This window comes from Sus scrofa, chromosome 6, assembly GCF_000003025.6.
Source record: "Sus scrofa isolate TJ Tabasco breed Duroc chromosome 6, Sscrofa11.1, whole genome shotgun sequence".
Classification (NCBI taxonomy): domain Eukaryota; kingdom Metazoa; phylum Chordata; class Mammalia; order Artiodactyla; family Suidae; genus Sus; species Sus scrofa.
The window spans coordinates 37305846-37318007 of NC_010448.4; the positions used below are offsets into that span (position 1 = coordinate 37305846).

At 35.9% G+C, this 12162-nt stretch overlaps 1 protein-coding gene across 1 annotated transcript in view; it reads left to right on the forward strand.

The window, feature by feature from the left end:
- ITFG1 (integrin alpha FG-GAP repeat containing 1) overlaps nt 1-12162 on the forward strand; it is a 237279-nt gene that overhangs the window by 112214 nt on the left and 112903 nt on the right. Inside the window, exons 9-10 of the mRNA XM_021094239.1 lie at nt 9522-9616; nt 11693-11865. Of these exons, the coding sequence (XP_020949898.1) occupies nt 9522-9616; nt 11693-11865 (268 nt within the window). The remainder of the gene's footprint in view (nt 1-9521; nt 9617-11692; nt 11866-12162) is intronic.

Consider the following 12162-nt stretch of genomic DNA (forward strand, 5'->3'; position numbering starts at 1 on the left):
ACGCTCATATCCGACAAAATAGACTTTAAAACAAAAGACATAAAGAAAGACAAAGAAGGACCTTACTTAATGATTAAGAGATCCATCCAAGGAGAAGATGTTACTATCGTCAACATATATGCCCCAAATACAGGAGCACCCAGATACATACAACAAATACTAACAGACATAAAGGGAGATATTGATGAGAATACAATCGTAGTAGGAGACCTTAATACCCCCCTCACATCAATGGACAGATCCTCTAGACAGAAAACCAATAAAGCAACAGAGATCCTAAAGGAAACAATAGAAAAGTTAGACTTAATTGATACCTTCAGGACACTACATCCAAAAAAAGCAGAATACACATTCTTCTCAAATGCTCAAATGCTCAAGAATCGACCACATATTGGGACACAAATCTAACCGCAATAAATTTAGGAGCATAGAAATTATCTCAAGTATCTTCTCTGACCACAATGCCATGAAATTAGAAATCAACCATGGGAAAAGCAAAGAGAAAAAACCTACTACATGGAGACTCAACAACATGCTACTAAAAAACCAATGGGTCAATGAGGAAATCAAGAAGGAAATTAAAAACTACCTTGAAACAAATGATAATGAAGACACAACCTCTCAACATCTATGGGATGCTGCGAAAGCAGTGCTCAGAGGGAAATTTATAGCAATACAGGCCTTTCTCAAAAAAGAAGAAAGATCCCAAATTGACAACTTAACCCTCCACCTAAATGAATTAGAAAAAGAAGAACAAAAAAATCCTAAAGTCAGCAGAAGGAAGGAAATTATAAAGATCAAAGAAGAAATCAGTAAAAAGAGACTCAAAAAACAATAGAGAAAATTAATAAAACCAAGAGCTGGTTCTTTGAAAAGGTAAACAAAATCGACAAACCCCTGGCCAGACTCACTAAAAAGAGGAGAGAAAGAACCCAAATAACCAAAATTATAAATGAAAAAGGAGAAATCACAACAGATACAACAGAAATACAAAACACCATAAGAGAATACTATGAACAACTATATGGCAACAAGTTTGACCATCTGGAAGAAATGGACAATTTTCTAGAATCTTACAACCTGCCAAAACTGAATCAAGTAGAAACAGACCAACTGAACAGACTGATCACTAGAAATGAAATTGAAGAGGTCATAAAAACACTCCCTACAAATAAAAGTCCAGGACCAGATGGCTTCACAGGCGAATTCTATCAAACATATAAAGAGGAATTGGTGCCCATCCTCCTTAAACTCTTTCAAAAGGTTGAAGAAGAAGGAATACTCCCAAAGACATTCTAGGTTGCCACCATCACCCTCATTCCAAAACCAGACAAAGATACCACCAAAAAAGAAAACTATCGGCCAATATCGTTGATGCATGTAGATGCAAAAATTCTCAACAAAGTCTTAGCCAACCGAATCCAACAACATATCAAAAAGATCATATACCATGACCAGCTAGGGTTCATCCCAGGTGCACAAGGATGGCTCAACATACGCAAATCAATCAGCATCATACACCACATTAACAAAAGAAAAGTCAAAAACCATATGATCATCTCAATAGACGCAGAAAAAGCATTTGAGAAAGTCCATCATCCATTCATGATCAAGACCCTCGCCAAAGTGGGTATAGAGGGACCATTCCTGAACATAATCAAAGCCACTTAATGATAAACCCACAGCAAATATAATCCTCAATGGGGAAAACCTGAAAGCCTTCTCACTCAAATCTGGAACAAGACAGGGATGCCCACTCTCACCACTGCTCTTCAACATAGTTTTGGAAGTCCTAGCCACAGCAATTAGACAAACAAAAGAAATAAAAGGCATCCATATAGGAAGAGAAGAGATAAAACTGTCACTGTATGCAGATGACATGATACTATACATAGAAAACCCTAAGGACTCAACCCCAAAACTCCTTGAACGGATTAATAAATTCAGCAAAGTAGCAGGATATAAGATTAACATTCAGAAGTCAGTTGCATTTCTGTATACCAGCAATGAAACATTAGAAAAGAAATACAAAAATACGATACCTTTTAAAATTGTACCTCACAAAATGAAATACCTCGGAATACACCTGACCAAGGAGGTAAAGGACCTATATGCCGAGAACTATAAAACTTTAATCAGAGAAATCAAAGAAGATGTAAAGAAATGGAAAGATATTCCATGTTCCTGGATTGGGAAAATCAATATTGTAAAAATGGCCATACTACCCAAAGCAATCTACAGATTCAATGCAATCCCTATCAAATGACCCAGGACATTTTTCACAGAACTAGAACAAACAATCCAAACATTTATATGGAACCACAAAAGACCCAGAATTGCCAAAGCAATTCTGAGAAACAAAAACCAAGCAGGAGGCATAACTCTCCCAGACTTCAAAAAATACTACAAAGCCACAGTCATCAAGACAGTGTGGTACTGGTATCAAAACAGACGGACAGACCAATGGAACAGAATAGAGAATCCGGAAATAAACCCTGACACCTATGGTCAATGAATCTTTGACAAGGGAGGCAAGAACATAACATGGGAAAAAAAAAAGTCTTCAGCAAACATTGCTGGGAAACCTGGACAGCTGTATGGAAAGCAATGAAATTAGAACACACCTTCACACCATGCACAAAAATAAACTCAAAATGGCTGAAAGACATAAATATACGACAGGACACCATCAAACTCCTAGAAGAAAACATAGGCAAAACACTCTCTGACATCCACATCATGAATATTTTCTCAGGTCAGTCTCCCAAAGCAATAGAAATTAGAGCAAAAATAAACCCATGGGACCTCATCAAACTGAAAAGCTTTTGCACAGCAAAGGAAACCCAAAAGAAAACAAAAAGACAAATTACAGAATGGGAGAAAATAGTGTCAAATGATGCAACCGACAAGGGCTTAATCTCTAGAATGTATAAACAACTTATACAACCCAACAGCAAAAAAATCCAATCAACCAATGGAAAAATGGGCAAAAGACCTGAATAGACACTTCTCCAAAGAAGTTATACAGATGGCCAACAAACACATGAAAAAATGCTCAACATTGCTGGTTATAAGAGAAATGCAAATCAAAACTACCATGAGATATCACCTCACACCAGTCAGAATGGCCATCATTAATAAATCCACAAATAACAAGTGCTGGAGGGGCTGTGGAGAAAAGGGAACCCTCCTGCACTGTAGGTGGGAATGTAAAGTGGTACAGCCACTATGGAGAACAGTTTGGAGATACCTTAGAAATCTATACATAGAACTTCCACATGACCCCACAATCCCACTCTTGGGCATCTATCCGGACAAAACTCTGCTTAAAAGAGACACATGCACCCGCATGTTCATTGCAGCACTATTCACAATAGCCAAGACATGGAAACAACCCAAATGTCCATCGACAGATGATTGGATTTGGAAGATGTGGTATATATACACAATAGAATACTACTCAGCCATAAAAAAGAATGACATCATGCCATTTGCAGCAACATGGATGGAGCTAGAGAATCTCATCCTGAGTGAAATGAGCCAGAAAGACAAAGACAAATACCATATGATATCACTTATAACTGGAATCTAATATCCAGCACAAATGAACATCTCCTTAGAAAAGAAAATCATGGACTTGGAGAAGAGACTTGTGGCTGCCTGATGGGAGGGGAAGGGAGTGGGAGGGATCGGGAGCTTGGGCTTATCAGACACAACTTTGAATATATTTACAAGGAGATCCTGCTGAATAGCATTGAGAACTTTGTCTAGATACTCATGTATAAAATAAATAAATAAATAAATAAAAAAGAAGAAAGGCTGGGGGAAAAATGTAATTGTAACGTATACATGTAAGGATAACCTGACCCCCTTGCTGTACAGTGGGAAAAAAAAAATTATGAAATGTTTTAGCATTGAAATGATCTACATAAATCAGTAAACCAGTGTCTTCTAAATGTTTGATGTAAGATTTTACAAAGTCATGCATTGGTTAAACACCCATTCAAAGTGCAAGATAAACTAATGGATTTTAATTAACAGAGTACGAAAAGTTCATTGAAACAGCTTCAGATTCTTCATCTCACCTAACCTTTAAGAAATTATCACTTGCTGAATTTTACTTAGCAGGGAAGAATGTCAAAGTTACCTGAAAAGGCTATTAAAATACTTCTTCCATCTACATGTTTCGTTATTTGCCAACCAATAACAACAGAATGAGTACAAAAGCAGTATGAAAATCCAGCTTTTCTCTACTAGGCCACATAATGCTATTCTTCTTGCAAGATGTTTTTGTTCTGGAGAGCAGTTATTTTTGTGGAAATGTTAATTGTTTATGTGTAATATATTTATGGATGTTACTTTTCACTTAAATATTTAAATATTTCCTAGTCTTAATTTCAGGTAAGTATACATAGGTATAACCCACATAGACAAATGTTGGAGTCCCCAGTTTTTAAGGGTATTAAGGATTCTTGAGACTAGTGTGAGGACTACTCTATGGAGATTAAAATAAAAAGTTTAATTATATATAGTCATTAAATCAGTAATTTCCATTTTAGGAATTTATACTACAAATATAATCGCACAAAGATGAGATATTATGTGTGCAAATTTCATTGTTGGAGTATTTGCATTACCAAAAGATTGGAAACAATTCAGGTGTTTGCACATCAATAGGGAATTGACTATATTAAGGTATACCCATAAAATGTAATACTGTACTGTATATGAGGCAGATATAAATTTATCGGTGTGGAATGATCTCAAAAATAATATATTAACTCAAAAGTTCAAAGTGCCAAAATTTCGTATATCACTTGTACAAAATTATATATGTATAGATATATGCATAGCCTGTGTGGGTGTTAAAGGATACACAAGAAGAACTGCTATGCTGGTTGCCACTGTGGAGGCAAGCTGGAAACAAGAGTAGTAGGAAGACAGTTCTAAAAATCAGTACCATTTGAACAGTTCTAAAAAATATAGAAACAGCTGTACCTGTCCCCCCAAAAAAAATTCCAATATTTTTATAATTATTTTTCAGATTTTTTCCCAAAAGTGCATGTATAATTACTTATTAGGGGTTAAGCCGTGTTAAAAATCTAAATCTAACTGATCTTGGTTCTACCTTCTTAGCATTACATTAAAATCTCCATATACTCTCATGGAGACATTAACCAGAAACAGTTATTTTATTTTATTTATTTTATTTTTGTCTTTTTTCCATTTTCTTGGGCCACTCCCGTAGCATATGGAGGTTCCCAGGCTAGGAGTCGAATCAGAGTTGCGGCCACCGGCCTACGCCAGAGCCACAGCAACGCAGGATCTGAGCAGCGTCTGTGACCCACACCACAGCTCACGGCAACGCCAGATCCTTAACCCACTGAGCAAGGCCGGGGATCGAACCCGCAACCTCATGGTTCCTAGTCGGATTCGTTAACCACTGAGACATGACAGGAACTCCAGAAACAGTCATTTTATATAGTAGTAATTGTTTCATTGTGATAACGAGTTGACCTGCCTAAGGGATACAAATATTCGCAAAAGATGACCTGGGTTCCGTCTCAAGAGGCTGGAGCCAGATGCAGACTGTTTTAAATGGACAGTGGAATTTGATCAGCAAAAGAAGTTTATTGATAATGGAGGAGCATGATCTAGACAGAATTAAATAGTAACCCCTGGTGTCAATGGGAGACCTTAAGAGCAGTGGTTCCTACACTTTGTCACATATCTAAATCAACTAGCGGGCTTATAAAATTGTAGACTGCTGTGCCCCAGGCTCAGAGGTTCTTATTCATTAGATCTGTACAGGGGCATAAGAATTGACATTTCTAACAAGTTCTCAGGTGATGCTGATACTGTGACCCTGGGAAGCACACTTTGAGAATCACTGCATTGGAGAAGTTGTGGTTTACAAAATTGATAATCTTAGGCCAGAACAATGAGCTGAAATTTTTTGAATAATACCACAGGTCAGTTAATTTCAGGAGACTAAAAATGTTATGAATGTTTAAGCAGAAACGTAATATAAATGTGACCCTTTCTTATGTGTATTTTCTTCTTTTACCTCTGCTTAAAGACATAAAAATTATTATACCAAAATTCATTATAATCCATTTTTACAAAAGCAACTTTTAGTGTTCTCTTGATTTTAAAATTAAAATTTTTCAGAAAATCAATTTGAATCATTAAATCTATCTTATTATTACTATTATTATCTGCTTTAGAGAGAATTTTGTTTGAAATTTGACTACAGTTTACATGAGATGGAAACTGACATGTGTTTAGCGTGTCTCTAGCGGTCCACCGTTCCAAACACATTTTACACTACAGTTTACAAAATCAATTAATCAAAATGTCATTCCTTCTGTTACTATTTCTGTTGAAACTTTGAAACAGAATTTTAGCCTTAAAAATTACTTAGGAGTTCCCGTGGTGGCTCAATGGTTAACGAATCTGACTAGGAACCATGAGGTTGCGGGTTCGATCCCTGGCTTTGCTCAGTGGGTTAAGGATCTGGTGTTGCCGTGAGCTGTGGTGTAGGTTGCAGACACAGCTTGGATTCCACATTACTTGGCTGTGGCATAGGCCAGTGGCTACAGCTCCAATTCGACTCCTAGCCTGGGAACCTTCATATGCCGTAGGAGTGGCCCAAGAAATGGCAAAAAGACAAAAAAATACTGTAAAAAAATGCACTGAAGTTCTTAGGAGAAGGCAGTCCAAAGTTAATAGTACCTGGGACTTCTTAAGGAATGTGTACCAAGTTCACTGACCTGTACCTCCAACAGCATGACTTTACTCATGGTCACATTATATTTCAGAGAATTTCCTTATTACTAGTTCCTAACCTTGTGCCTCTATTGATTCCTATGAAACTTATTTTTCTGAAACTATTTTCTTCCTAGGCAGAATAACTTAATAAAAAAAATATTCCCATAGTTTGAAGTTAAAAAAAAAAAAAGATTATGCAGTTTGTAAAAGACAGGCTACGGAAATATTCTAGATTAAAGGAGGGTAAAAATAACAACTAAATGCAATTCCTGCCCCAGACTGGGTCCTGTGTTAGAGCGGCAAAAATGCTAGAAAGCGACATTATTAGGTCAATGGATATGGGTATAGTATAATAGGTAAAAGTATCTATGTGAATTGGTAGTTGTACTGTGGTTGTGTAAGAGAAGACCCCTATTCCTAGGAATACACACTCAAGTATTTAGGGGTCAGTGGCCATAATGTATATAATTATGGTTAAGAAAAACAATTGATTTCACAAAACACACAAATGATCAAATTAATGGGGTAAAATGTCAACAGGCTGATTTGGTTAAAGCATTTACAGAAATTTTTATATTTTTATTATTGTGATTTTAAGTTTGAATTACAAATAAAAAGTTTTTAAAGAGTGCAGGAAATTGAAACATGTAAGATTTAAAAGTTTGTTGACTTTGAGAGAAAATGACCTTTGAGCATGAAGTTGGAGTCTCAGAAAGCTATTCTGTCATTTCCCCTAAATAGGAAAAACAGCACAAGGAGCGCATTCTCTAATAAGAGTTCTAGATTTCTATGTCCATATCTATAAATATTACTGATAATTCCTACCAAAAGGCATGATTATGATGTTACAACCTGAGTTAGTTACATGTTTAACCGAGGGTATTTGTCAGCATTAAATATCCATCAAATCATTGTCAGAATGCTTGTGGGAAATGGAAGCTACTTGGAAGGAAGAGAAGATAGGGGAAAAGAAATTGTAAATCAGAATCTAATCAGAGCATTTTGTCACTGGGGTAAAAATGAAGGGCAGGGACTGAGTAATGTTCTGATTAGTTCCGCATTAATTGCAATAAAATGGCTTGGGTTTTAATGAAGTTTGTGATATTAGAGCCAGTTTATAAATCACATTTTGCACTCAATTCTTATTTGGCTAGCTCTTTTTTTTTTTTTTTAACTGTGATATATGTTTATGCCCTTGAAAGCCTTCTGCTTTCCAAATATTCCTGCCTAGAGTTGTATCCCTTTCTCTCTCAACTTTTTTCACAGTAGTGCAAATGTATACACTGTCACATCACAGATATTCCCTGTACTTTCCTTTTTTTTTTTTTTTTTTTTTTTTTGTCTTTGCCATTTCTTTGGGCCGCTCCCACGGCATATGGAGGTTCCCAGGCTAGGGGTCAAATCAGAGCTGTAGATGCCAGCCTACGCCAGAGCCACAGCAACGCGGGATCCAAGCCGTGTCTGCGACCAACACCACAGCTCAGGGCAACACCAGATCCTTAACCCACTGAGCAAGGCCAGGGATCGAACCCGCAACCTCATGGTTCCTAGTCGGATTCGTTAACCACTGCGCCATGACGGGAACTCCTATACTTTCCATTATTAATGCAATTAATTTATTTATTGTTACACTCCCCTAAGTAAGGGTTTTCTGTCACAAATAACATTAACTAACCATGAGTCGTAAGTAATTAAACCATGACATTAAATGAAAGAAACTCATTTTTCACCAGGCTATGCTTTTACTTTTCCTTGCTGAGGCCAGCTTCCCATTGGCTAGATTTTCATCCCACACAACCTAAAATTCGTTTTTTTCCTTTTGAGTGTTTTTGGGGACATGATAGGCTTGCTATAGTTAGGTCTCTCTTACTAGGTAAACCTATGCAAGGAAGGACTTTTTAAATTGTTAATCCTTATATGTATATCCTTCCAAGCAAAGTTACTACCCCAGGCGCACATTAAGTGATATATCAAACCATAACAAATAAATCAGCAAGTAAAACCGCACAAAATTAGGCCCCCAATTTAAAAGTTATTGTGAATGCCCCTGTAAAGATTTCACTCTGGGCATCAGTATCTGGTAGGAGGCACTAGCTAGAAGGGAGCACTAGAGGAAATGACTCCAGGTTCCTCAGTAACCTCATCTCTGGAGGTCTTTCCAGAACATTGTGCAGCTGTTTAAAACCTAGTCAGTTGGAAATGACATCTGTATTCCCTTCATTTGCCTTTTATTGATAAAACTGTATTGGTGCTTTTTAGAATCTAGGATGCTGAAAGGTTTTTATAACTCTTGAATCAAAATTTATGCTGCATAAAAGATACTTGAAAGTATGTGTAAAGATAAATTATGTGTAAAGACATTTAAAATAAGCCATGTAATGATGGGTTACTGTTGACATGCTTATTTTTCTCCCATGTCAGCAATGATAATTATGTAAATAAGTCAAAAGCTACATTCTTTACATCGATGATTTTAACATTAAAGCCTGAAATGAGGTCTTCTTCTAACATTGGATAAATATTTAACCAGAAAAAAGCAGGCAGTTTAAAACAAGACACAGCCCAGGTAATAGGCCAGTGCAAGGCGAGTGTAACTTTTTAAAACTGAATCACATTCATTGTAAAACCGTGCAAAAATTCTTCAATTTATCTAGATTGATGCAGACTTTGAACAAATAGGAATTGTAATCTGCCATACAAGAACACTGTTTTGTGGCTGTTAATGGACTCTTGAAAGTTTCTTTTGGCAGATGGAGATGGAAATATGGATCACTTACTGCCAGGCTGTGAAGATAAAAACTGCCAGAAAAGTACCATTTACTTAGCAAGATCTGGAACAAAGCAGGTATATCTATTTGTTTGTTAATGTAAGTAGAGTTATGCTCCTGAAAAAAATCTACAGAGGTTAGAAAAAGTATTTTAAAGTATTTGAGTATTTGAAGAGAAATCAAAAATGAATTGACATTTTAACTGAATGAAATGCTTTTAAATCTATTTTTATTGGTTTATTAAGAGAAAAAAAGTACTATTGTAATCATTTCTGGTAAAGATAACCTATCCTTCATCCTATAACTAAATGATCTGCTGGCCTTTTACATGGTGAGAATAGGGCAAAAAAAAAAAAAAGAGTCGTTTTCAATATTGATGGCACCTTCTGAAAGGAAACCAGTAATATAGTAGGTAGAGTTAATCAGTTTTATTTTCTATTTTGGGGTAATAAATGATAGAATACCATTTTTATTTTTATAGACCTTATAGGTAGGAAATACTACCTTTCATTCTAAGACACTAAAGAAAACGGATCTTCATACAGTCAGCATTCTAAAAGCATTTAACTCATACCCATAAGCTTTATTATCATGAACTTCATTTTTGAATTCTGGATCACTGGAAACATTAGGTCAAATAACACCTCATCACTGGTTCACAGCTATAAGTAAACCAAGTAATTACAGCCTGTCTTCAAGTGACAGACTGCTGTAAGACTGTTTTCAAATTATAGTCATCTCTCTCTGGGAAGATAAATGTCAGAGTTCTTTGTTGACTGTTAAGGATGTCACATTAATGAAAAATCTTTTTACTTCTTACACCTTAATACATTTACCTAAACAGAAATACTTTATCCTCATTAATAAATTGTCAGCCCCTTCAGAAATTTGTGATAAGTTGACATTTTATGAAATCCCCCATCCTCTTCCATATCAAAACAAAAAAAGTTATTTTTTTCAAAATCACGTGACACTTTAAGACATTTTATGATATGCAGTAGTTTTTTTTTTTTTTGCTGTAAGAGAGATTGAAAAATTGATTAAAGATGCACACCACTTTTTTAAAACAGCTGGTTTTCTGTAAATTTATCCTTACAGTTAAGCTGTTTTTTTCTTTTTTCTTGGCAAATTATGCTCTCTTTAGATAACATAGAAAATGTTTGGGATACACTGGGTACTAAACCCTTTTCAAGAAGCTATTTTTTTATATAGTTTGGCTTGGAGCCATATAAATGAGTCACCTGCTTATAAGGAAAAAAACATCTGTAGGCATGTTTGGCCTCCTGCCATTTCACACCAGCTGCACCTGTTTCTGTTTGGACATTTCCAGGTTATGTGCCAGCATGCATGCTTTTAGCTAATTATTGGCACATCTTTAATTTTAATGTGATGATTTCCACTCTTCAGATTTTTAGTTTGCATTAGGTTATTAAAAGTAAAGATTTGGGCATTGAGAAGAGAAAGTGATTTCCAAAAGCTCAAATTTGTAATAAATCTATTCTCTCTGTTCTCTTTATTTCAATAGAAATTTAAAATATTTTGTAAATAAAGTTTCTGTTTGGGTGACAAACCTCATTCTCCTGGGCAGGCAGAGCTTGTCAGTTCTAGTATTGTTTGAAAAACCCAGAGCTGCTTTGCTCTGAGATTGATGACTAAGGTCATCATCGCACGTAAGAGGCAAAGGAGGAGAGCAAGGGAGACTGTCATGCTGTCATTTTCTTCCTAAGCTAGTCCTCTGAAGAGACATCAGTGTTAGGTAATATTGCTGTTTGCTCTAATTTTAAAAATATCCCTTGAGGTTATATTTCCACTCAACGCAGATTTTAAAATGGACAATTCAATTGTGTGGTTATTAATATCAGTTCAATCCTAAGAATCTGTGGTACTGCGAAAAACCCACTAAGGCTCTATGTGCCAGTTCAAAGAATGATGACTAGTGATAAATTTTAAAGGATATTCTTTTACTCCAGATTGTCAGTTACCTATTTATCACTGTAAATTTTAATACCATACCGTTTTGTAGAGATACAGAACTTAAGTAAGATGGTACTTAATTATCTTGAGGACTTTTCATGGGTCATTTGTTTTGCAAATGGTGAATTTTTTCCTAAAAATAACTGTAATGTCTCATCTTTTTTTCTCTTAATCCATAGTGGATTCCTGTCCTGCAGGATTTTAGCAATAAGGGCACACTCTGGGGCTTTGTGCCTTTTGTGCATGAACAACAACCATCGGAAATACCAATTCCAATTACCCTTCATATTGGAGACTACAACATGGATGGCTATCCAGATGCTCTTGCCATACTGAAGAATACGTCTGGAAGGTATGGAAATTAAGTCACTCGAGAATATTTGTAAAATATCTTCACGTGATACTTTTGTGAATAGCACTTAAGTAGGGTACAGTCCCTTAAATAAGAATGCAGTGAGCCCAGTGCCTATTTTTAACATGATCCCTGAGCTTCTCCCAACTTCTTAAAATACCTGTTCCTTTCCTGTTCTGTAGAAACAGTAAAGGGCTTATTTTTCACTCAACAAAACTTTAAAAGGTGAAAATTTTTATAAGCAAATGACTCAAGTACATGGTGGTTCAAGAGTTGAGCCTAGGCTCAGTTTCATTT